Raw genomic sequence first — 26,711 nt, 5'->3', positions numbered from 1 at the left:
AAAATCCCAGGTTGAGAATCATTTCCTACTCTGTCCACATAGTCCTCCTCCCTTGGAGAATTTAGGAAAACCCACCCTATGTGTTACCAATACTGTACTGAAGGATGCTTCCTGGCAGAGTAAATTGGCTATACCCTAACATATTTCAAGGTCCCTTTTTTAAGTATCTCTCTCTGGCACACACCTAATCTCTGGGAAGATTCTTGTAACCACAAACAATAGGCTATTCGCTGGTTTCTAGCTGGTTTCTCTGCCTTTATTCTTGATTTTAGGACCTTGTTTGGATTGGGTTATTATCTCAGGTTTTATTTCCACAATCTTATTTCCTCTTCTGAATTCTTTCCTACTTTATTATTTTATATATAATTTTAAAATAGCAAATATTGATCATCTTTATTTCACAGAGCTACAGCATGATCTATGCTCACAGAGAAATCCTGACACCACAGGGTTTGTGAGAAGCATCATCTCCAATGACATTTCAGAATCTCCTTTTTATTTTCTAGAGTAAAAAATCATGTGCTTTGGGGATTTTTTTGGAATTGGATACTTTTGGGATACTTCCATGGAGAGTATCCCCTCTTTAGGCCTAAGGCTAGAGAGTTTCTGAAGATCGCTCTTATATTCTTGGGCCTCAGAAAACACTAGATCTGGCAGCCGGACAAGTGCCTGGCATCGGCACTCCCTGAGCAACCTCCAGGCAACCTCATCCCCTGCGTCCCACCTCCTTCCTGGTTCCTTCTTTTTCTCTTTTATTCTTTCCTTCCTTGCTCTCCTTGCTCCTCCTTTACCTAGCCTTGTTTCCTTTTCCTTTTTCTTCCTACAGTTTACCTGGGAGATTAAATAGAAACAACCAAATTCAAACCTCCTTCCAGGTTGTTGACCTCAGGCTGACCTTCAGCATCCCTCAAAGATGGATGCCATGCCCCCCTCCCCATCCTTCCTTCTCGTCCCTTCTGCAGCCCACACAGAAGACTGACCTGCATTTTTTTGTGTATGATATTTCCCTTGATGCTGCCTTTGAGAATACACCTTGGGCTGCACATTCTTTGCCTAGAGATTGCCTAGATGTAACAAGGTGTCTAAGGTCATGGCTAATGGAGCTGTGAGCAGAACGGCCTTAGCCCCTGCCACATTCACCAGTGGAGCTTACAGGTTCTGTTACTCCCAACCAGTCATACATGTCACCACTATGTCACCACATGCCATGATTTCCATCCATGGGAGGGGCAGGTGGATGCCAACCTGCCGTGTCCCATTCCAGAAGAGCCTCTCCAGGAGGAACATTTTAGTTTGGTTTGGTTCTAACTAGAAAAGTGGAATGGGAAGCCCTGTTAACATGCTGCTAGGAAACACAGCCAACAAAAACTGCCCGATGGGAGAATTACAAGGGTCATGGCATTTTGAAGAACTCATCAGATCTGAATGATCAGTTGGTTTAAAATGAAAATATTTGCACCTTGGGTGCGCCCAAGGAAGAAAATCAAAGATGAAAGAAGACCAGAGAAATGTGCTGTCTCCCCAATCTACATTTTTGCATGCTTATTTTCTGTGCTTGTTGCATGCCTTTACCCATTGTGTCATAATGAAGAAATGACGTGTTCCACTTGTGGCACAGCTGTTTTAAATGATTGCTTTGGGAAGGGAATTGTTCCAGCACCTTTCCTAAAGTATCTCAGCACCAGCATTACTTGCCATGCTCAGTTGATCATTCTTTGCTCTAAATCCCCAAATGGAACCAAGTGCCCTTTTAGAGCTTTAACTATAGCGAACTTGGCTGATCTAGAAAGCTCATGGATGCCCATTCCTAACTCATTTAGAAACTGTGACGTTAATTATGGTAAAAGCTTAAAAGTCAAAGTCAATACAAAGGACTCCTGGGCTTGGCATTTCTTCCCAATCCATTGTCAACAGCCAATCTGGGATGGGCATTTAATTCCAGAGAAATGTCTGTGCCTCCAGAGCAGCTCTGTTTCTTTCGACCTGTTTTTGGATCTCAGCAGCAGGGAGAGTTTCAGTGATGCTTGATGCTTTGGATTATTTGTGAGCAACTGGGGAGGGGAGGGAAGAGGTCCAAGTCACGAACCTTTCATCTATGCTCCAGCAGCTTGAGGTTCTCAAACAGATTACCAGGCTAACGACCCTACACAGGTAAGAAATCACAGGTCCTGCAGGTTTTAGGGCATTAGGTTGGACAGGATGGTGTGGTCACTGCTACAGAGCAGCAGAACTGAAGAAGCCACATGCTTTTCCATGGCTCCTCCTTTGCCACCAGACTCGATCTTCCTCTCACTCTGTCTCCTTCCCACCACTCTCTCTTGCTTCAGGGAGGTTCAGAGAAAAGGCCTCAATTCTCCACAAGATTGCCAAGAAGAAATGCCAAGTGGATGAGAACGAGAGGCAGAATGGGGCTGCCAATCATGTGGGTGAGTGCACGGAGACCCCATCTCATGCCCTTCCTGGGAGCTGAGAGGCAGGGCACAGCATGGGCACCGCTCACTCAGTGCTGATACAGAACCCTGTAGGTCAGCCCTGACCTGGACATGGGTCTCTCTTCCCTACATGGATCCAAGGAAGAAAAGGACACAGATTTTCACCAATAACTCTAGGGGAAGTCCAAGGAGAGTAAAATGATTCTAGCCAACTCCCAGTCAGGCACGACCCTTCAGGAGTAGATAATGGCTTCGTTTCAGGGATTCCACATAAAGGACACACACACACACACACACACACACACATACACACATGTCATCTAATGTTTAACCAAAGGTAAGGGTACCCCTTCTGAAATAGCAACCAGATTTAATACCTAGGACATTGCTTGCAGCACATTCACTAAATTACCAATTGGCCACTCCCTGCATGGCCTAGTACCTTTGGGTCAAGGCTGCCTCTTCTTTCTCAAGAATTCAGTAGTACCAGCCCAGGTCTCTTTTGGCTGACTTTTCCAGAACTCCTGTGTGACCAGATTGTGACATTCAGGCATCTTATTTTAACTTGGAACATGATGTTCCTCCTCTCCTGTCTGTAACTATAATACAGTTCTCTAATTCTAAATTCAAACTAAATTTAACCTAATCTGGATCTATGCTATAAACGAAGCTATTGCCCAAGTAACTAAAATTATCTGCAGACAAAATTCAACAGTGTTGCACTCAAAATACATGACACTCTGTAGAAAAGTCTCTGCCTCTCCTGTTATCCTGACTTGTAGCTCAGAGAAATTTTTGGCCAAGAAACAGTCAAGATTCGATTGGGTATGAAAAGAAAAACTGAACAAAAATCAGCGAAAATATTAACAATGGTGATATCTTGAAGTCAGCACCAAGAAGTGTGTGTTTTGTCTGCTTCTTTATGCTTCTGTGAACTTGGACACATTTTCTTCAGAATAAGCATGTTTTGCCTTTGTATTATAAAAATGTAAAACCATACCACAAAAATCTATTGTCCAGGTTAAGTTTGGCTTGTGATATTTAGGTTCAATTATACAATCTATTTTCTCTTCTCCACTTGATTTCTCTTTTGTGGAATGAAGTTGTCTGTAGTAAGATTTAAATGCCTGGGCTCCAGCTCTGCCCTCTTCCTATTGAACGATGACCTATGATAAGGTGGGACACAGAACTCCAAGGAGCCTTGCAAGTCGATTAGTCTGTGAATAACTTTGTAACTACAAAATAGAAGTGTGTCTAAAATCCAAGCTTTCAAAGTTAAGTCCAAGATTTATTTTTATCTTTTCCTTGGTGACAAAAACCTCAGCCTGCCGTGCGAAAGTACTTCCTAAGCTAAAATGTGCATCCTCGAGTTAGGTGTTAGGCCTGGTGGGTGGTTTCGTGTCTATCCTTGGATGCTCTTATTCCCTTTGGGTACCCAGAATCCTGTGTCGCTAGGAGCAAGCTTGGCAGATCCTGAGGGTTATCATTCCAGCCAGTACACTCTCCCAAATAGGGTTTTAATACTCTCCAAGGTACTTAGTAATCAAACATATCAAGATAAACTGGCAGAGCCCCACAAAACATCAACCCCTAATCACTGTCACTATTAAAAACATGGACAGATAAAGTAAAAATGAGTTTCTGTGGTTTTCCATATTTAAATCAATTTATATCTCTGTATGCCACAACTAAATGCACTTCCTGTGATTTCCGATAATAGGCAGCTTCAAGCACAACAATGTTTATATACCTTTCAAATTGTTTTCTTCTGTATGAATATCAGAAACCTTTAGTTCTTCTGAAGTTACTAGAAATAAAAACATTCTGATACTCCGTGAGCAACTTGATCCTGCTTATATCTGACACTGATGAGCCTTTGGAAGGTTCCAGCAGCCCTAATAGTGCACCATACAGCCTCATTCTCTCCTGAAGCCCGGGGCCTGACCCCACACAGCATGTCATTCCAATAGAAACCTTTTTATTTCCTTCCCACTGAAGTCCCACGTGACCCCAGCGGTGCCTGAACACTGATCACCTGGAGGTGCTCCTCTTAGCCCTAGAGAAAAAAATCTAGTAAAAGGCAAGCACTGTAACAGGGCTCACTATCTTTGTCTCTGCTTGCTTGTCCTGTACCAGGCACTATGCTAAGTGCTTTATATGCATTTTCTTATTTAATCTTTATTGAAGTGCCCTGTAGTCATGGTGGGGGTAGTAGTAGTGGTAATAATAATTGTAGTACTATTAACATTGCCTCAATTTCAAAGAGGTTGAGTCACTTACATAAGATGTAGAGTGAGATAAAGAACACAGGCCTGTCTGTGTCAGCGTCACAGAGTCCCAGTGTTCAATCATAGTCACTTCTCAACTCTCGGAAGAAAATTTGTCTTTGCACTTGCTGATCCAGGGCTCCACTTTAGCCAACCACTGCCTCATTCAGGACTTGGGCCTCTCTTGCTTGCCTGGTTCCTCTTTGCCTGGCCTGCAATGGGATGCCCTGGTGAGAAAAGTTCTCAGTAGCATTCCCCAGGCTCATGAGAAGGGCCAGCTTGCCAAGCCTGTCTTCCCAGTGAACGCTGAGGCACTGGCAGAGTTTCTACTCACAAGCCTGAGAGAAGTAGCTGAAGGGAATAGGCCCTGGAGATGCAGCAGTTGAAGAGCTCACTTCACAGGTAAGGTTGTCGAAACCCCAAGGAAGGAGGACACTTGCCTAAGACAACATCTTATAGTGGCAGAATGCCCAGGTACCAATACCCTCTGCAGAGTACAGTGTGCAAGACCCAGGATGAGAAAACACTGAGGGACAAGGTCCAGAGGGTGAACAGCAGTGCGTAGGTTGGGTGTGGCTTTGGGTTTTGAGTATCTACATTTGTGTTTTGAATGGCTAGTTTGCCTCTGTTGGAGAAGGACATGGCATGGGACCTGAGGGCTGGGACATGGCTCAGTGGTGCAGCACTTGTCTAGCATGTGCGTGGGCCTGGGTTCCATCCCCAGCACCATAGAAAAAGGAAAGGAAAGATAGTTCCACGGGGCTGAGGGGCACACAAGCTGATATCATGCCAGTGCAAGCCAGAGCCCTGTCAAAGGGCAGGAGGGCAGTATGCTAGAAGGCACAGGAAGGATGGTAAAGGCCCTTTGCCATTGGGCCAACACCAGCCCCAGGCCTCAGACACCACCATCTATCTTCTCTCTGGCCCAGCATTTTAGGTTGCACTTTTTTAATGTGACTCTTTACCGCCATTGATTCCATTGTTTTCTGTGTGTGTGTGTGTGTGTGTTTAAATTATGTCACAGAAAAAATCGAACTCCCAAATAGCACGAGCACAGAAGTTGAAATGACACCTTCCAGCGATGCTTCGGAACCTGTACAAAATGGAAATCTCTCCCACAGCGTTGAAGCTGCAGAAGCCCAGGTAAGGCCTTTTTCCATTGCTCTTCTGGGCTTCGGCTCTTACTGATGTCGGGGCCTAGCAGCACAAGCCCTAAGTTCTCTTGGAGGCCCCAGCTCCTAGTTGGGTGGACACCAGGTAGGGCCTGATTCATCCTGGTGTGTATGTCCCACCCCAGGGATCCACAGGTATCCAGCCCTACATGTGTGGAATGAATACATATATTCTCTAGGCCACTGTTTCTCAAGTTGGAAGACATATATATCTGAAAGTCCTGCAGATGAAAATGCAGATCTTAATGTTTGAGAGTTTGACAGCTACTACCATATAATCCTTTTTCTTTGTCTTTAAGGTCAGAGTAAATATCAGAGAAACCACAGTCATTGTGCTTCATTAAGTGAACCCCTTTGGGTTTCCCTGTCCCTATATGTGAAATGAATACACTCTGACCCAATCCAATGTTCAATGGCATAACCAATTGGTATGTTCTTCCCATAAGAGCAATACCTAATGTTTATCAAGCACTTACTATAGGCTGCTGATTTGATATAAGCACTTTGTGTACATTATCCCCTTTACACTTCACAGCTGAAAGTGTGGACATTGTGTCTTGGTTTTACTAGTTAATGAAACTGTCACTTGGTGAGATGAAGTAATTAGTTGGGGTCACCTAGTTTGCAGGCAGTGAGCTGAGATCTGATCTCAGGAGCATCTAAATGCAACACTGCCTCTGAACCACAGTTGCACCAAAAATAGGCAGAATCAGAGTGGCACTTGTTAGATTTCTATACTGCCCAGTAAAGTCAAGCTGCTGTCCTAGGACCATGCTTTGAGTAGCATTAGCCTAACATTTGAAACCCACTCTCTTGACAGAATTTTCCCAAGGAGTGGAAAAGTTGCTCACAAATAGAACCAGATCACTGCCAAAATATTCCAACACTGTTTTCTCCTTTATGTTGGGAAGTGCTCTGCTATAAAAGGAGTCCATACTTCTGAGGAAAAATCATGTTGATTATTGTCTACTATTCTCATTCCCTGATAGGATTTGTGAGAAAAATTTCTTCCTTTAAAGGAAAGAACAAAGAGACCACTGCTCCTTCTGCCCTTGTCTCCCCTGCCTTCTAGTCACCTGGCCCTCCTGCCCAGAGCCCCTGTAGTCCCTCCACATTAGCCCAAGAGTGAGCTGGCAGAGCAGCTTATGTCCACATGGATAAGCAGCATGTGGCAGCAGGAGGCAGGCCCCAAGGACATCTGGCTGCCCTTGGGGCTGGCACAGTCCCAGGTGTGCAGAGGGCAGCCTCGTCACCATGCCTCTCCATCTGGCTGGCAGAGGGACATCTGTGCCCCTACAAGAGAGGACCTTGCTGCAGGGGAGGGAGAGAGTCTCAGTTGACTCCTCCCTGAGCAGAGCTAGGCCCCCAGGTCCCAGTGCAGGGACACAGGGCAGGTCTGTGCAACATGCTGGTGCCCTCAGACCTCTAGAGCAAACAGAACTTCAAAGAGCCATCCCACCATGGCTGGCTGCAAGAGGGCTTGGTGGTGAATTCCAAATCTGCCAGGGGTAACTTACAAACCTCATTGAGCTCTATTTTCCTCATCGAGGTTACTATAAGGGCTAAATGAGATCATGTGAGAAAGCACTTAGCCCAGGGATAGATGCTAAGTAGTACCATATGTGTTGATGCTTGCCATTTAAACCCCATTCAAGGTGGCCCTTACCTGAAGGAGTTTGTTGTAGCTATTGAAAAGGTTTTGTAGATATGCATGATGTTTGACATTCAAGATATATATAAATCAACCAGTAAGTATTTGTGATCAGTAACTATTTACAGCCGGGTGGGATCCTGAAGATCTGTACAAAGTGCTCTCAGAGCTAACAAAGAAGAAATTGACCCTAGCTCAGGAAGGTATAAAAACTCCATTCACCTGATCAGAAAATTCTGTTTGTTTATCTGAATCAGTCAACGTACTGGGCAGTGGGGTGTCCCTATGTCCTAGAGGAAACAGGACTGTAAAGATAAACCAGTATGATTACAGATGCTGTAATCTGTAATGCTGTACAGTGGACTGTGGAAAAAACAAAGTGGTGGGGGATGGGGAGCCATCCCTGGTGGGCAGGGGAGGCCTCTCTGAGTACAGGGCATCCAAACTGAGACTGCACCTCAGAAAGGAGCTATCCAGAAGAGCAGTACCCTCAAGGGCAGAAATGGATATGGCTAGTTTAAGGAACAGAAAAATTCATGCAGCTGGAGAGGATGGAAGAAAGGGAGGGAGGAGATGGGGAGTGATGACGTCAGAGAACAGTCAGGCAGAGCTAGCAGACTCTGGGGACCAGAATAGGGGAGCTGTGAAGGGCTCACACAGTGCAGTGGCAGCCTCAGATGTTTTATAGGAAGTTTGCTGTCTTAGAATGGTCAAGAAGGAGCCAGGCCAGAAAACAAATGCGTACAGGGAGGCAAGGTAAAAACCTGGCAAGGTGAGAACCTGGCCCGTAGCCTGTCTTTGTATGACCCGTGAGTGGGTTTTATGTTTTTTAAAATGTCTTTTTAAGAAGGAAAGCAACAGCAGCATATGTGACAGAGACCATATGGAACTCAAAGCCTGAAATATTTACTGTCTGGCCCTTTATAGAAAAAGCTGTCCATTCCTAATATAGACCATCTGCAGTCTTTAAAGAAAGAGAGGGAAAAAAATGAAGAAATGGGGAAACTCTTCATATACTGATTTGGAATGATCTTCAATACATGTTGTTAAGTGAAAAGGGCAACAAGCCAAATTGTATTCTAGACTATAGGAGAGTATATACTATGTTTGCATACCGTAAAAAAGGAGGGAACTAGCATATAGGCATTTGCTTGGGGTGCTATTGAAAAAACTAATCATGCAATACCTTCAGAGCAGGGACCTGTGCCACAGGGAACTTAAGTGAGAGGCTTCTCAATATATGCCCTCTGTGGCTTTGAATTTTGAACCAGATAACTGTGTTGCCTTCTCCAAAAGAGTAATGACAATAAAAAAAATAATAATAATGAGTTAAAATAAAACAATTAATCATTGGAGCAGAGACTCTGGAGACACACCATTTGAGTTCAAATACTAGTTCTTCTCCTGACCAGCTGTATGACTTTGCACAAGTTACCTAATCTCTCAGTGCTCTATTTTTTCTCTGTGAAATAGACATAACAGCATCTATGGTAGCACTCTTGTGAGAATCAATTGCTCCTAGAACAGTTCTTCATACATAGTAAGCACGGTGTAGGTGTTTTCTATTATTAGCGGTACTTAGGAAAATCTTTTTTAAATGGCTATTAAGTAGCCCAGAGGACAGGGCTTTAGACAAAGTATTGGTGGTAGAGTGAGTGGCAAGGGCAGATTTGAGAGCTATTTCTGAGTCAGAATTGAGAAGATCTGGTAATAAATTGGTCACAGTAGTCGACAAGAAAAGAAAGCTTTAGACAATGCTGAGGTTTCAAGGCAGAGACTGTGTGGTGGGCTGAATTAGGGCCAGGACTCCCGAGTTGGAAAAAAGATGTGCATCAGAAACATTCAGGCCACCTGAAGCACAGCGCCACAGAAGTGATTCAGTGCCTATGTGTTCTGTTAGTTTTATTTATTTCCAAGTTGTATTTTTATCGAGCTACATGATGAATGAGGTGTGTATCTCGACTCTATTAATGGAAATGATGAGTCCCATACACCACAAGCTCATTGCTGGTATTCTCCTGAGAGTTTATCCCAACTCGTTAATTAACCTAGTGTTTTAAAACCCTATTTACAAGTGAACTCATTTCACATTGACGCCTCATCTCTGAAAGGTTTTTCTAGTACAGACTTTACATGGGCAATGAAGAGCGTTTTAAGAATATTCTCTCACAGAGGACCAAGCCCCCGTGCAGGAGGGAGGTTCCTCCATTTATATATTCTGTGGAACTAAAAAACAGTTTGACTTTTTAAACGTGCTAATTATCTTCTCCCAAACTGTAGGCATAATGTGTTGACTCCGGCACAGAGAAATTACCAACCTTCCCAAATTTTCAAAGTTGAGAACTTAGCCAGGTTTGAAAAGACACTTCAAAGAAATATGCTCTCCCCCCAGAACCCAGCATTTTCTTACATTTTAATTTTGCCTATCTAGACAACAGACAGGTGATGGCTCTTGGCCCACATATGCCATGGGGCGGTCTCCCGGGCCACATCAGGATCCCCACTGCTGCAACACTTCAAAGCCCTTCAGATACCGCTCACAATGAGGTGTGGGAGGGAAGTGCCTTGCAAAGTTCTTCGTTTCTGAATTCTGAAGAGCTTACTTTTTAAAATTGTGTCCTACATTTTCATGCATCATGAGAAAGCTTTTTATGTGTTGCTGCTTTTATTTCATTTCACCTCTAAGCTCTCTCTCTCTCCTCAGAAAAATCAAAATTGTCCCTGCTGGTTAAGAGTTGCCCAAGATGCACTAGTGGGCAAACAGATTTATATAAGAAATCACTTTCCTGGATAGATGGGTGGACGGATGGCAGGCAGGTGGATAGAGAAAGAGACAAAGGTAGAGGATGTGTAAAATGCAAGCTTTGTTGTTGCTGTTATTTTCTCACTTTACATTTCAAATATCACCTGCAGTGTTAAGCCCTTGTTCCTTCTGTTGGGACACAGCTCTGATTTATTTCTCCCTAGTGTTGTCTTTTCCTAAACTCAGTAGTGTTTTAAGATCTGCTTTCATGAAGCCTCATGATGCTGATAAAAATGTTCAGGCATAGCTGGTGTGGTGGCACACCTGTAATCCCAATGACTGGGGAGGCTGAGGCAGTGCAGAGGAAGGAGGAATTGCAAATTCAAAGCCAGCCTCTGCAATATAGCGAGACCCAGTCTCAAAATAAAAAAAATAAAAAGAGCTGGGGATGTGGCTCAGTGGTTAAGAACTTTGGGTTAAATCTTCAGTACCAAAAAAAAAAAGTAAACTACGAGACTCTCGAATTTCTGCTGTTAATGATATCATTTGTCATTGTGCTTTCTGCAGATTCTGAAGAATGTCTATTTATCATTCACATAAGATACATTAAGGGCTGACTACTTATTAAAAAGGAAAAAAAAAACTTCATTACCACCCTGGAAAAAAATACTAACATTAATGCCACTATTTCTTAGAGCATTCTAATCTGACTGATAATAAGAGGATAAAAATGATTTGGGGATTGTTTTTATAATTATCCAGTTAGCTTTTATGTTAACAAATATTTTATGAATTGTATCAGCAAGATTTACAAAGCCCATGAAAACTACACAAAAACCAATTTACAATAGCAATTTAGGAAGAAACCCCAGAATCATTTAGGCCAAATACAAAGTGAAGGAAAGTAATTGCCTTCTGCCAGACTCTCCGGGCGCCATTTTGCATTATTATGAAATGCTTTCTTGGCTTCTTGGAGAGCTTAGGCTCAGGCAGTTTCATCACTCACAGAAAAATATTTTGAAGGCTTGGTTTCAGTTCAAAACCTTGTACAAGAAGATTAAGTTGTTTTCAGGTTGGCATTGCTCAGTGAGACCTCATTTTGTATTTAATGTGCTAAATTCTTGATACTAGAATTTTTCTATCTATATGTAAAACAAACCATATGATGGTATTATAAGGGGAGTGAGTTATTTCCTACCATCAGACAGGCAAAAATTTGTCACTTAAAAAAAAAAATCTGTTCTCTACTTAAATGTTAGCTCTGTTGATTCAGTGTATCCACACAGAAGGCAAGACAAATGTCTCAGATGGAGCTCCCTTCCAAAAAGAGATGTTTTTTGACTTATCTCTTTTTGACTTATTTTGTGGATTAGAGATAGGAACATAGAAGATGAGAATGCAGAGAATGAAGGATGTTGATAGAAAACTTTGAATGTAAAGACACTGAGAAACTAAGAACAAAAATAGATTTTCCTACATCACAAAGCAAGGCTTAAAATTCATTAAAAATGAATCATACAAAGTAGACACAATTATTTATCTCAAAGTCATATTTATACTCAAAAATGAGATTTTTTTAAAAAGGGTCAATATCTATATGGTTATTGTATTAGTCTATTCAGACCACCATAACAAAATACCATGGACTGAATAATTTAAACAACAGAAACTTGTTCCCTCACAGTTCTGGGGTTATAAGTTCAAGATCAAGTCCTAGCAGACTTGGTCTCTTCCTGCTGCAGATAACCACCTTCCTACTATGTCTTCTCATGGCTGGGAGGAGGGGAGGAGATACAGAAGCAAAGAGGAAGAGAGAGAGAGAGAGAATGAGAGAGAACAAGCACTCCATCTCTTCTTAAAGGAAACTAACCCTTTGGGTTCAGTATTTCATTTAACCTTAATTACTTCCTTAGGCATTCCATGCCATCCTGGGTGGGAGAGCTTCAAACATAACTCTCAGTCTTTTGTTAGTAAGGACTCAAATCTTAGCATTAAATAACTGAAGTTTTCCAAATATGGCTCCCTGGTTTTTCATCATCTGATCAGACAGTTTTTCTTCTTCAGGACTCTCCTGTTTTCACTGTCTTTCCACATTGGAAACGCAAAAGAAGCTTTATCCTAGACTTGTGGTCTTTAGAAAAACCATCCCAGAACTCTGAATTTGCTTTAAAAGGGACTCATAGCACACCTGGTCTGGCAAGTTCAAGAACAAATTTTGTCCCAAAAATTCATTTTCTACATCTCACTTAAGAGATTTTAAATTCAGGTCTTCAGCCTATGTGACCAGAATGATCCATGACCCAGTAGTGAATATGTTTATGAGTCAGTTTTTTTCAGTAATATGATTTCAAGCATAATGTTCCATTTCTGAAGTTTGTTGAATATAATGAATGACATAAAAATGACATAAGGCCATTTATACATTTACCCCATTAATTGGCCAATACATATAGGGGGAAATAGAGATGAGAACAACTTACTGTCCCTGAGCCAGCCAGTATTCTAGGATGGGAGTTTGCAGGCATTTCCTTTGTTCCAAAGCATGCTGTGTTTGAAGCTTACAAAATGGAGGGGAGTCTATGAAATGTTTCCTAGAAGGCAACTTTTACTTGCCAGATAGTTGTTGACTTAACTGTTGATTTAAGTTGTTGTTAAGTATGACTGAGCATTTTTTGGTAATTTTACCGTTGAGAATCCCAACTCTACTACTGTTTTTAGTTCTGCCCAAAACACAGATTCAAGGTGTCACAATATTATGAGTCTTACCATCTGTTTAGAAGCTTTGTTTCTGATAGAAAGTCTACTGAAAGCCTACCTACTAGAATAAAATAGTATTTTCTCCTTGGGGCTGTGGAATTTTCCTTTTCATCTTACTTACAAAGGCCTTCAATTTATTCATGTTACCTAAGAGGAAAAGAAATTAGATTGTGGATATCAGTACAGTCAAAAATGCTCAATAAATATTGGATGAGTGGACAAATAGAGGAAGAAAATCATTGCGGTTTCCGTGTTTATGTCAAATAATTGAATTATAGAATTTTATTGCTGGAAATGTCATTACAGTTTACCTAGTCAGATTTTTTTCTCATAGATGTCTTTAAAGAAATTGTTTTCCTGAATATTTGTCCTTAATAATAATAACCAATTTTGTTTGAGTTTTTACTATGTGTCAAATCCTATTCTAAGTATCTTCTGTAAATTATCTCTTTTAACTGTATAACAACAGTGTTACAGAAGAACACTCTGGAACAGGATTCATATTTAAGACAACCTTGTGTCTGACTTCCTATCTACTAGGAAACCATATGAAAAGTGGGTCATCTTTGCTGATCCCTTATCCAACTGTCCCTTCATTAGATAAGGCATTGTCAAGATTTCTTCTCTCCCTAGGAGCCTCTCTTCCCACCCTCTGTACAGGCACACAAGCCTTTGGACCAGTTCCCACAGAAACCTAATTGAAGAAATGAAATGTGCTTTGTCAGAGGATTTTTAATGTTTCCATAATGAAAGAGAGGAGGGAAGGGAAAGGAGAAGCAGATACCCCATGTTTAAAGAAGATGTTTTATTAAGCACATTCTTCCCATGAGGCTTTATTGGCCTTCAAGCACTGAACTCTGGAGTCTGAAAATAACCACCCTTCTCCTATTTCAGCTCTTGCTCAAGTTTTCCCCAGGAAAGTTTATTATTGTAAAGGCCTTAATCCATCTTCTACAATGGCCACAAGATATCCATTTTAGAAGTAGCCAGTACAGAATTATCCACAGTTATGGGAATCCAGGGTCACATCGAACAATGAAATGCACATAAAATCTCAAGCCCTCACTCCAGCCATTAGTGTGCTTCGTTGCCAACTCCTCCTGCAGCAACCTGGACGAAAGCTCTGCATTTTTGTCTTGGGCACAAATGTAAAAGAATCAGTCTTTCTTCTTAACCTATATTTGAAAGCCTGCTATTCCCTGGTGTCTTATCAGCCACACCTGTATTACATTTTTAAATGTGCACCTCAGAGATATCACTCAAAGAGCTGCAGGAAGAAAGAGGGCATCATCACAGCTCCTCCTATCCATAACCCCAAATCTGCCCTTTGTGTCACTTCAATGCTGCTGTGGATCCTACATGATGCTGAGGAAATGGAATAAATGCAATGTTCATGTGTTTCCTAACAGGTTTTTATAGAAATGTGGGCCCCCAAAACCACCAGAAATTAGTTTGAGGTTCAAAAAAAAAAAATGTCAATTCATTGCTTAGTGTTTACTCTAACTAACTTTAAAAAAAATAGGTCAAGTTTATTGCAAAATAAACCTGGGAAGCCTGATATAATTGAGCATAAAGCACATGCATACCGATTTTTTAGGGCTAAGGAAAAGAACCAGTTTGGAATAAGAAAGAAATGGGAGTTTGGAGCCACACAGGTCTGGCCTGGCACTGTGACCTTCTTCCCACATCCTTCTTCCCACGGTCTTCATCCATCAAATGGGATCTGCAATCTCAATGAGCCAGGGTCCTTCCTGTCCATGGGGGTACAGAAAAGTCAAAAACTTCAATTCTGATCCAAATCAAACCCCAGTCAGGCTGGGCTCAGCAGGTCCAAGTGATCTCTGAGGCTGTGCCCTGTGAACAGGGAATGATATATGATCACCCATCCTAAAATTGAATCTGGAACGTAGCCTGTTTTCAGACATTTCCTGAATTTTCATTTGAATTATCTGATAGAAAGATCACATTAAAGTGGGCTCACCCTCCCACTGGAATCTTAAGGAGACAAAAAAAAAAAAAAAAAAACGAGAAATGGAGTTGCTTCCTAGAAGTAGTTTTCTGGCTTTAGAGGCAAACTCTGAACTAATGAATCCAGTCCAGACCCCTCCACTGGAGACCTGAGGCCTATTCTGGGGCAAGCCATCCACACCAGAGCATGAGATGCACAGGTAAAGAAGGTGGATAATAGATGCTCATGATCCTAGGCCACCCAGGCCCCTCCTGTTCACTAGACAAATACAAATAAAACAAATTTATCGCTCTAGAGACCTCACAGAAGATTCTGACTGACACCAAGAACTATTCCATCTTCTATAGGTGTTCTGATGCCACACCTCCAGACTTCAACCTTTAGGACTAACAAAATGTTTATTAAATCACTAAATAGTTTTATTATTTACTTAAGTCTGCCACACCACAACAATTCAAGGCTGCATGTAAAGCAACATCTGATGAAAAAGGGGAAAGTGAATAGTTTTGAGAAAATACAGCAAAGGATGAAGACGAAAGAAAAATTGGGAAACTGGAGTAAAGGGGCACAGATTCCAATACTATGACTGTTGAGGGGGTTGCACATTTGTTCTGAACTCCCCAGTGGACAAAGCAAAGAAAGAATAGACTCAGTTGCCTAATGAACAGTATCTCTAAGATTTTTTAATGCTTCTCAAATGAAGCATGACTTTTCCTCATGCTGAGAAATGAGAGACTTTTCCCTTGAATCCTCACAAAAAGAATACTGGATCAGTTAGGATAAGGTTCCAATGTGACCTTATCCTAACCCTCAAAATGACAGGGGCTTAAATAAATAGTTTACTGTCTCTCTGAAGTCAATTTTCAGGACTATGGCTTTTTTTTTTAACCAGGAATTGAACCCCCAGGGGTGCTTAACCACTGAGCCAGCCCTTTTTATTCTTCATTTTGAAACAGAGTCTTACTAAGTAGCTTAGGACCTCACTAAGTTGCTGAGGCTGGCTTTGAACTTGTGATCCTCTTGCCTCCACCTCATGGTCCAAGATGGTTGCTCATTCACTGGCCAAAATGTCCCCATTCCAGCTAACAAAAAGGAGGAAGTAAGGACAGAACTGATCCTTTAAAGGAAGTTATGGAGGATACTGATTACATCCATTGGCCAGAACTTAATCACATATCCACAGCTTCACCTGGGAAGGCTGAGAAGCAAAGTCTGTCTTCCGGGCCTCAGTAGAGGTGGACTTTCTGCTTACCAAGCAGAAGGGCAGTAGATTTGATTGCTCATGGCGGCCATAACAGAATACCACAGACTAAATAGTTTCAACAACACAGTTTCATTTTCTCACAATCAGGAGGCTGGAAGTCCAAGGTCAAGTTGCTGGGAGGACATGTTTCCTCTGAAGCTCTCTTCTTGGCTTGCAGATGCTGGTTTTCTTGCTGTGTCCTCCTCTTCATGTGGCCTTTCCTCATGTATACATACCCCCAGATGTCTCTGTGTGTCCTAATCTCCTCTTCTTATAAAGACATCTGGTCTACAGCCTCATTTAAATTTAGCCACCTCTTAAGACCTTATCTTCAAATACAGTTCTGAGGTACTGGAGGTTAGGGTTTCAACACATGAATTTGAATGGGGGACACAATTCAATTCATAGCAGACAGAAATAAATATTGGAGAACAATCCAAAGTATACTGCCTCATTTCCTGCCAGCAACCCTGTACTTATCAGTAATAAATTCTTGGGGGTTATATTTTTTTTCTCCCCCTTCTAAATGCAAGACTCCTTAAAAGCAAGACTCCTAGAATTTGGCACACTGCTTTGCACCTAAATTCGTTTAGTGAAAGCTGACAGGTGATGTCAATAACTGCCCAAGAAACCACAGCCTGAGCAGAAACAGGATTCCTGACTCTCTACCACCTGCTCTTCCCATCATGCTATAAGACCTGACAACAGCACAACACCCACCACGTGGGAATAAAAGGCCATGTGGTTTCATCTCAGATTTTCCATATCAGAGGTTACAAGGCCGGATAGCCGTCATCACTGGCTCTGATTTTGCATAATTCTAGAGCTTCTGCAGAGATCCCAGCAGATATCAAACTATTTTAATCCCTTATATCAAAAGTCACTTGAATTTCTTCTGGATTGCAGTGGTATCCCTCTCCAGTTTGCTTTGTTTTGTTTTGGGGGACACTCTGCCAAAGCTAAAGGAAGTAAGACTGGGTCATCACAAGGTCAAAGCCCACAGGCTAGAACTCTGGGAAAAGCCAGAAAATCACTGATGAAACCTCAGTGGACTCCTCCACCAAGGGCTGAGACCAAGACCATGCTGGCATCGCAGGCTGGGCAAAGCAAAACAGGCCCCAAACTTAGTGTTTTTCTTCTACTTCTCCAGCCAGCTTGCAAGCTGTCACCCATGGAGCCAGAGTGAGGTTTCATTTGGCAAGAAGATGAAGACAATGTCTCCTAAAGGGTGCTCACAGCCTTGCTCCAGGGATACCTCCTCAGTCCACCATGGGATTCTAGGCGTCTGCACCTCCCTGAAGCAGGTCTTGGTCCCCAAGAGGCTCACAGAAAGCTGTTTGCATGGCCTGAGGCACAGTCTCTTCTAGTTCATTTCTGCCCTAGCGATAGCCACCTCAAATGCAGTTTTTGGAAACCGTACAATATAGCTAATTGTTTGCATTGGACAGTAGTGTGTTTAGAGCTTATGCATCTAAACAGACAATTATTTTCTACTATTTGCTAGTGGCACTGCCTGCCTGGTGACTTTGGCAGATGGAGAAAGAAGCTAATCCGTAGGTTATAAGCAGAAGGGTTATTGATGAAATGTCACCATCTGTTGGTGTCATTAAAATGATATGAGTCATAAAGAGTTGCTTTTGTATTTTCTCAAAAAAAAAAAAAAAAAAAAAAAGGTTAGCCTGGAGTTTAAAGAGAAGTTGCTAGATTGTGGATGGCAGTGGGGACAGGATGGGGAGAGGGAGGCCACCCAGGAAGGGGGAGGAGCTTGATGAACTCATCAGATCAGCTTGATGGGTCTTTAGGGCAGCCAATCCTCTGCTGGAGTAAAACCAGACAGGGCACTTATTAGGAAGGATGCATACCTGTATTTTCCCATGCTCATTTCTGGGGCATCTACCAGGGAAAAGGGGAAGGTCATTTATTTGGGTTAAGCCAGAAAGATCATATCTACATGGGACCAGTTAAAACCCACTGGTCTCCTATCCTAAACCCTCATTAGTCCTGTGACACCCAGATTATTCTTGTAGCAAGTTGATGCCTTGAAGGATTTCACCTACCTGCTACATCTCCTCCGAGAGAATGGAGATTACAAGAAATAGGGTCAAGAGCCAGCACCCCAAAAATTCCATCAGGGATGGGAAGTCCTTGAATGGAGTAAAGACAACAGTGAATGGACCAGTAGTGAATTGCATTAGCAAAAGGATAGAGGGTCTGAAGTGTGTTAATGAGGATCAGGTGACCAAAATGCACACTGTTCCAATTCAACTTGTTTACCTAATCCCCATAACATTTTCATATTTGCAGTTTGCAGAATCTTTAACCCACAGCCAAGGTCACACACCAAAGCAGAAGAACTCTTTTTCATCAGGGCTTCAGATTCCTTTATTATCATTATTATTATTATTAATTTTAACGTCCAGAGAGAGATGAAATGGGGGTGATTGTGTAAATCACTCTGAAGCCTTTGGGACTCCCTGGCATTTGACAAATAAATAAATGTAACCTCTCATACCACAAACCGGACCTCCCACCCAGCCCTGACCTCTAGTTGAGTCCTAAGCCATCTGGCTGGAGCCTGCCCCACCTGCCACCCCCTTAGGGCCACAAATGCTGTAGGGTCACTACTACTGCTTGGATATTTTGTGATGCTGGAAGCGAGGCCACAGAGGGCAGGGGCTCTGTGAAGCCTGTGCAGGCTGTTTCTCTGGTCTCAAAAGGAAGCCTCAGTGGAAAAGTTCCTGCTGATATTTTTAGATCTAATGCTTGGTCCTACTGCTGCACTTTCATTTTTAAACAAGCGGGGAAGGGAGTGATGGATGGTGTCTGCAGTGCTGTTTTGGAGGCTCTGGGGCCCATCTGACAGGCTAATGGTCATCCTGCCGGGCGGATCTGCCTTTCATCTCTTCCAGCTCTGGGACTGCGGAAGCTGCTGACTGCAGTGGCTGCTGGCTGACAAGTCAAACACTGGCTGTGCTCCCAAATCAGAGTGGGACCTTTACTGCCTGGCTCTGAGGCCCTGTGCAGGCCCAACGGCTTGCTTGACTTCTACCCTCTATTTCTCTGGGGCAGGAGGCATGTATCTGCACAATAAGCCTTTGGCTGCAAGTGAAATCATTTAGAATTCAACAGGTGATTAAGCAGGTTAACACACACAAGAATCACTGAGTTTAAGCAATCCTGGGCCAGCAGGAGGGAGTTGAACCCCCTCAGTGTTATTACTGAACTGTTTCTTCAGTGACTTTCATGTGTCTGCCAAAAATTAGCACAAGGAAAAAAAAAGGAGTTTTAATTTTTATCAGTGTTTTTCCTTCCAAGGATTCAGAATCCCCTGGAATAGCCCTCAAGGAGATGGGAAATGAGAGATAGAGGTTGTTGGTCTGTTGCTCTGCAAATATTTCTCATAAAAAAGTTCCTGAACTGAAGCTGTAGCCCATGTTGAATAATCAGTTGACAAAAGTGAGAAGCTGAGGAATGTTTGAGGAGAAAAAAAAAGTTCTTAAATGCTCCTGGTTGAGTGATTTACTGTTTGTTCCTAGGACTCAGATTGGCACACAGGGTTCTCTTACAAACACAAAAAGTATGTGTATGAAGCAGCTGGGGCAGCTCAGGAAAAGTCCTAATGAGGTCTGGAACTTCCCTCCCTCACTGTGGACGTCTTTCTGTGGCCTGTGTCACTGTCCTCGTTGTTGCTTACATTTTATATCTCCTTCTACAGCAGACCACAGAGACAGCTGAGGAGGACGACGACCAGCCCCTGAGCCTTGCCTGGCCTTCCGAAACCCGCAAGCAGGTCACCTTCCTGATCGTCTTCCCCATAGTGTTTCCACTTTGGATTACCTTACCTGACGTTCGCAAACCTGTGAGTAAAGTATTTTTTTTAAAAAAAGTCCCTGGTCATAAGGAAGAGGAGAGGTGATGCAGATAAATGTGAATTCTTACATAGACCTGACATTTCTCTAGACAAGAAATGTGCAGAGACTGTTCAGATTACCAGACCTGCATAACCAACCACCCCGGAACTTATGAAACAAATACCATGTTGTTCTGCTCATGGACCCTGTGGATCAGGAATTGGAGTAGGACACACTGGAGAATGGTTGCCTCTGTGCCACAGTGTCTGGACCCTTAGCTGGGAAGGCTTGAGTGGCTGAGGTGACTCATAGCTGGGAGCTACAGTCACCTGGAGGCAAATTAGCTGATGTTTCTGGCACCTGGGCTGGGATGATTAAAAAACCAGGTTCAGCTGGGGTTGTTGACTGGCATGCCTCAACATGGCCTCTTCATGTGACTTGGGCTTCCTCACAGCATGGAGGCTTCGGGATAGTCAAATATCTTACATAAGAGGTCAGTGCTCCAAGAGTGAGTGTTCCAGAAGCAAAAGGCAGCTTTGTGGTCTTTGATGTCCTAGTCTCAGAAGTTATATAGTAACTATACTCTACTGGCCAAAGCAGTCATCCTGTGGCGATTAAAGGGGTGGAGATTAAAAAAAAAAAGTTTACCTAGAATATATCAGTCACATATAGCATATGACACTCTTGATAAGAGTGTCAAAGACCTTGCAACCATATTTTAAAATCACCATAGTGATTACTTCTGAGAAGCACACCTATAGGTCTGGACAGAAGGGTGATTCACTTTTCCTAGAATTTTCTTTTGGCTATATACATGGACTATTCACTTAACTCAAAAAATAATTTAGAGAAATGCATTTATGTAGTTAAAATGCCTTCATGTGTGATCCTCCCCATCCTTTATTATTATCATTTCTATAATCAAGATGATCTACCAGATACAGGGTGCTGTGAACACAACACTATCTTATGGTCAGCAAAGTACAATCTGAGTTCCTGGCCAATTAATGGTTCCTGGCCATTAGTGCATGTCCTAGAGGTGAAAGAACTAATGAGAAGTAAAGGAGAAACAGCTCTACTCTCTTTCATGACACTTCACACATATCCGCTCAAGAAAAGCATATGCATGCAGCAGATTCTGCACTAGGTATTTTTAGTAAGTTATATTGTGGAATCTCAGAAAACCTCTAGGGTGGATATATATATATATATATATATATATGAGAGAGAGAGAGAGAGAGAAAGTGACTTACCCCTACCCACTTTCTAGAGGATAGAACTGAGCTTCAGACCAAGGTCTGTGTGAACACATGACTTCTCTTCATATATCATGACATCAGAAAGTGGGAATCAGGGAAAAAAAATCATTTCTAAATTCATTTGGAATAGAATACTGTGGTAACATCAAGCATAATTTAGCATAAATCTTCAGGAGTCCCTTGATGATCCTACTTTCCTCATTTAAAGGAGAAAAAAAGGAGAAAAATCCCATCTCATTAGCTTGGATTAGCCAGGTGAGGTGGCACACACCTGTAATCCCAGCAGCTTGGGAGGCTGAGGCAGGAGGATCGTGAGTTCAAAGCCAGCTTCGATAATGGTGAGGTACTATGTAACTAAGTGAGACCCTGTCTCTAAATAAAATACAAAATAGGGCTGGGGATGTGGCTCAGTGGTTGAGTATCCCGAGTTCAATCCCCAGTACCAAAAAAAAAAAAAAAAAAATCATTAGCCTGGACTTTAAATAACCCAGCCTGATAGAAAGCCATGTCTTATGCAGTATACACCAGGAAAGGATCCCCTTGTGGAAGAACTCAAAACCCAAATATTAAGGTGGCATTTAGGTTTCCTTATGCAAAACACAACTGCAGAGCATCTATCCTACGCAAAGGCCTGGCTTCCTGAAAACACAATCAAATAATTAGAGATGTTTGGGATTTGTTTTTTTGGTTTTTGTTTGTTTGTTTGTTTTGTGTATATGGCTTTTTGGGTTTTTTTTTTTTTTTTTTTTTTTTTTGAGGGAGTTGTTTTTTGTTTTGCCCTTGGTTTACATCACACTGATATTTTTTTAAATCAGTCTCTCTCTCTCTCTCTCTCTCTCTCTCTCTCTCTCTCTCTCTCTCTCTCCATTTCTATGCTGTTCCAGAACTTCTGTTTGCCCCAGGGAGGGAAATCAGGGAGATAGCTATGGTTTTCTAAATCCCTCCAGATGGCCCAGTGCGCCATGGCCCTCACAGGAAAGAGGGCTGACTGGCTAAGAGGGTGTCAGCGCAAACCACAGAGGCAACCAGGAAGCTGTGTGGGAACAGGAAGAAGATGCCAATAACCGCAGGCCCTGGGCTCTCAGGGTTGGGCGGGACTCTTAGAGCAAAGGCAGGCAAAATGTTCATCCTGTATTGTGCCAAAGGGTCAAGGAAGCTTGTGAGAGAACATCAAAAACTCCCCAATAACAACTCCTGGAAAACAAACCAGAATTAACCAAGGCAGCAGTCACCTGGATCGTGACAATCGCTGTGGCCAATGCTGTGATACTGTGGAGAATGATCCAGGAAAATGGTGCACTGCTCTGCACCACAAACTTGTCCTTCCCTGTGCAGCCCACACTTGAGGGCCAGCCCCTGTCCCCTGGGCTCAGGTGGCCAATGGGCTTCTCCTCATTGTTCCCCAAGTGCCAACCATGGACCAACTAGAATGTTTGTGTGTTTTTCTGAGTATACATATTATGTGTTATTCCAAGCAGGAATAAGATTTTTATGAGGAATATTTGGTTGTTTTAAAACTTTTGCAGCAAATATTTGTTGAATACCTGTTATATTCTGAGCACTGGGCTTGACCCTTTGAGAGATATAAAGACACAAAATTCACAATTTCTATTAAGTTCAGTAGAAGAAAAAAGGCATGCTCATATGCAGCTAATTACAAGGCAAGATTATTTCACTGCATTAGTAAAAGGAGCTGGACTTGTACCCAGGTCTCCTGACTGCCACATTCTACAGTGGGTGTTCCCTGTGTGTAGCCTTACAAAAGGCACTTTTCAACTCTGTCCATATTTTTCCTCTACTGTGAATAAAGGGTTGGAAAAATCTCAAGGCAAAATGTTAGCCAAACAGTCTGTGATTAAGGACAGCACAAATACAAAGATAACCATTGGTAAAATATTGCAAATTTAAGGTAAACTTATATCCCAAATTTCCCAGGATAGTCCCAGTTTATTGTCAAAACATACTGGTTTGGAAGTAGATTATTCTATATAACATGATATGCCAAGTGAAAGAAACCATGCCCGTTGATACAAAGGCCATTAAGATGCCTCTTGATCATGCTAGTGCAGAAGAGTCTTGTTAGATTTGATTGTTTATCACTTTCCTTCGGTGTATAACACAACACCCCAACCTTAAAACCACAAGCAATTTTAACCCACAATACTGAACTGGCAGATTGGTTTGGGCTCAGCTAGTCAGTTCTGCTGCTGCTGCCTGCTGGTTAGCATGAGAGTATTTGAGCAGGAAGTATATCCCTGCTCCATGTGGCCTCTAATCCTTGATCAGGCCAGCCTGGACTTAATCACAGGATGGTAAAGTGCCAAGAGCAGCAAGAATAAAAGCTTCAAAGCCCTTTTGAGATCTAGTTTGGAATTTACACACTGTTATTGGCACCATATTTTACTGATCAAAGCAAGTCATAAAGCCAGGCCAGACTCTAAGAGTGAGGAGATAGACCTGTCCTCCTGATGAGAAGAGCAGCCAAGTCTTGTGGTCATTTATATAGTCCTACCATAGGCCTCATATGCTTCCACAAAGAGATCCTGAGAAAATGTCCGTGAACAGCAATAAGAGGAGAAACTTAAGAAGAGATATTTGGCAATCCTGAGGCCTGGCAGCTCTGCCTTTTCAGTGGTTTTTTTAATTACTCCTAGAGATAAGCATCCCAAACCTTAACAATAATTACAAGGAAAACATGATTGTATACTTCTAGTTTCAGTGTAAATAGTACTCCCACTTGTCTTTATTTCCACTTCATTTATATGCAAATTACCTGACAGTGTTTATTGGATCACGTACACATTCAGCTCACATAATTAATATGAGCTTCACATTTATAGTTTTCTTAAATTAGTGACTTTGTTTTAAAAGTAAAACAACTAAAATGTAAACTTTAATATGAACATATTTTTGGTGAAAAGTTGAAAATAAAAAGCAAAATAAAGACTCCCGAATTTCTCTTCTCTCGTGGCCTAGCATGGATGTTCTTAGGAATGCATCTCATGATTTATGAAAACAGAATACACTACAGCTGAAAAGGAATCTGAGAACACAGCTAGATATTTGCAATGTCTATCATTTATTCAGTTGCCAAGTATTTATTGAATGCCTACTATGAGCCAACCACAGCTATAGCAAGAATGAAGTGATTGAGACCCAGAGAGGTTTAGTCAGCTTGTCCAAACACAATCAACCAAGTAAGAGGCAAAGCCAAGACTCTAGATCAGGTCTCCACAGTCACTGACACCTCCCCAAGTGTCAGTTTCCTCATTCCTTAAAAAATAAAATGAAGCTTTATAAATCTAATAACCGCTACAATTATTATGTGCCCGTCACTTTGCTAGACGTTTTATGTATGTAAAATCTTCAGAACAACTAGATTTTTATATTTCTACCATTTTAAAAATAAAGAAATAAAAGTTTAAGAGGATTAAGTAATTGGTCTAAGGACACATCACTGGTAATCTGTGAGAAGAGATTTCAGAACCAGTCATATTAATCCAGGGGCCACACTTTTAATCTTAACGGGATTTTTGTGGGGAACTTTGTTAAATATGTATATTCCAAGCTGGGTGTGGTAGATTACAGGCCCATAACCCCAGCTACTCAGGAAGCTGAGGCAGGAGAATCACTATTTCAAGGTCAGTCTGGGCAACATAGCAAGACCCCCATTCACTCTTCCCAACCCCCACAAGGAAAAAACATATACTTTGGAACCTTGCACAGAGTAGATGCTGAATGAATGTTTGTTGAATTTAAATGGGTATGAATATGGCCAATTTATGCAGCCAGCTAATGTCCAGCAACTTTTTTCAAGCCAAGCTAATACCACTCTGGTGTACTAAAAGCTTCTAATGAGAACATTCACTGTCATTTGTATAAGTAAACCATTACATTGGAAACAGAATAGGCAGCACATGGACATAATTTGCTTATTTGCTAATTAGTACAAGGCCTATCCCAACAGATGTCAGGATGAGACTAAACATACATTGATGTGTTAGACTTTGGCTTGAAGGGATATTTTCTCCCTTCGATGAGACTGGTAACTAAACAGCTTCACAGGTGCTACAGGGAAGTGCTGTCTGGAATGAAGTCATAGAGTCCAAAGAAGGGGAACGGTCCATAAAAATATGAAAGAGGAAGGAATGCCTGGGTTGTAAGATTGGGCACGGCAAGGTAGTTTGACAGGGAAACACTTAGGCAAACTGCTGATGCGTGAAGGGTCACAAAACTTCTGAAGCAGGAACAATATGGGAGGTTGGAGAGGCAGATGGCCATACAGCTGGAATGCTAGTCTCTGTTTCCCTGATGCTTTTTTTATTTTCCGACATTCAGAGCAGAGCCTAGTATTATGATGATCATCATCATTATGTCTATAGCTGGGTGTATTTTGAGCACGATTGGTTTTTCTTTAGAAAAGAATCAGTGTAACATACATGTTAGGAATACATGCAGTGTAGTCAGGCAGACCAAGTTTGAATTTTATCATTAGTTGGAGATCTAGGTGCAAAGTAAGTGCCCATCCTTTACTTACCCTTAGTTTATGATGAAAACCCTGAAAATTCACACATTTGATTTTAAACCTTTTTTAATGATGCCCTAATATAACATTAGGTACTTTCTGTTACCCATTAATTACTAATTGGTTTCTTGATTAATAATCACAGCATTAAATATTGAATGAGAGAAGTTCTTTTATATATATATATATACCCAAAACACTGTCTAGACCATGAAGAAGAGATGAAAGTGACTTCACCTCAATTTACAATGGCCCAATTTTGTTTTATCCCATATGTATTGAATGAGAGAAGTTCTAACAGATTTGTTTCAATTTAGTTTCATTAAGTTCTTAGACAGATATCTTGCTTTCTACCTTTTGCCTGGGATTATTCTGTAGTTCAGTGATGCCATTTTTCAGATGAGAAATCAATTCAAGTGATTTGATTCTGACTTGTGAAGTCACTTCAATGAGCAGAAGTGCAAAGGTTAAAAAAAAATTAAATACGAAAATGAATACCAATTACACATTTAGTAAGTGAGCCAAATGAAAAGTGAGAAATCTATGAAATGAAGACTCTCCCAGGACATGCAGCACAGACGCTAAACCTTAAAGTAGGGAGAAGCTCTTCATTTCCCTCATGCAATGGTCAGAATCAAGCACTGTTTAATGCTTAAATCATGTGTGGCCCCACATGGCAAGAAGGGCCCTTCTGTTCCCTGTAACACAGGAGGACCCCAGATCAGAAACTTTGCAATACATAGAACCCTGAGACAGTGATTCATGACCAGATGGAAGAGGTGGGAGGTCCAATCAGCTAGATGCCTTGTTGGGAAAACTTGATCTCTTAGCCCAAGCTCAGG

The 26,711-nt window shown here is 41.8% G+C and overlaps 1 protein-coding gene and 1 non-coding gene across 2 annotated transcripts in view; one reads left to right on the top strand and one right to left on the bottom strand.

Moving 5' to 3' along the window:
* Slc24a2 (solute carrier family 24 member 2) overlaps positions 1 to 26,711 on the top strand; it is a 208,259-nt gene that overhangs the window by 169,255 nt on the left and 12,293 nt on the right. The window contains exons 3-5 of the mRNA XM_071600394.1: positions 2,328 to 2,426; positions 5,724 to 5,842; positions 19,950 to 20,093. Coding sequence (XP_071456495.1) covers positions 2,328 to 2,426; positions 5,724 to 5,842; positions 19,950 to 20,093 — 362 coding nt within the window. The remainder of the gene's footprint in view (positions 1 to 2,327; positions 2,427 to 5,723; positions 5,843 to 19,949; positions 20,094 to 26,711) is intronic.
* LOC114104490 (small nucleolar RNA SNORA20) lies at positions 26,067 to 26,159 on the bottom strand. Its single transcript, XR_003584849.1, has one exon. It is a non-coding gene; the product is annotated as a small nucleolar RNA SNORA20 (small nucleolar RNA).

This window comes from Marmota flaviventris, chromosome 13 (assembly GCF_047511675.1).
Source record: "Marmota flaviventris isolate mMarFla1 chromosome 13, mMarFla1.hap1, whole genome shotgun sequence".
NCBI classification, from domain to species: domain Eukaryota; kingdom Metazoa; phylum Chordata; class Mammalia; order Rodentia; family Sciuridae; genus Marmota; species Marmota flaviventris.
This window is presented reverse-complemented; position numbering and strand designations above follow the sequence as displayed.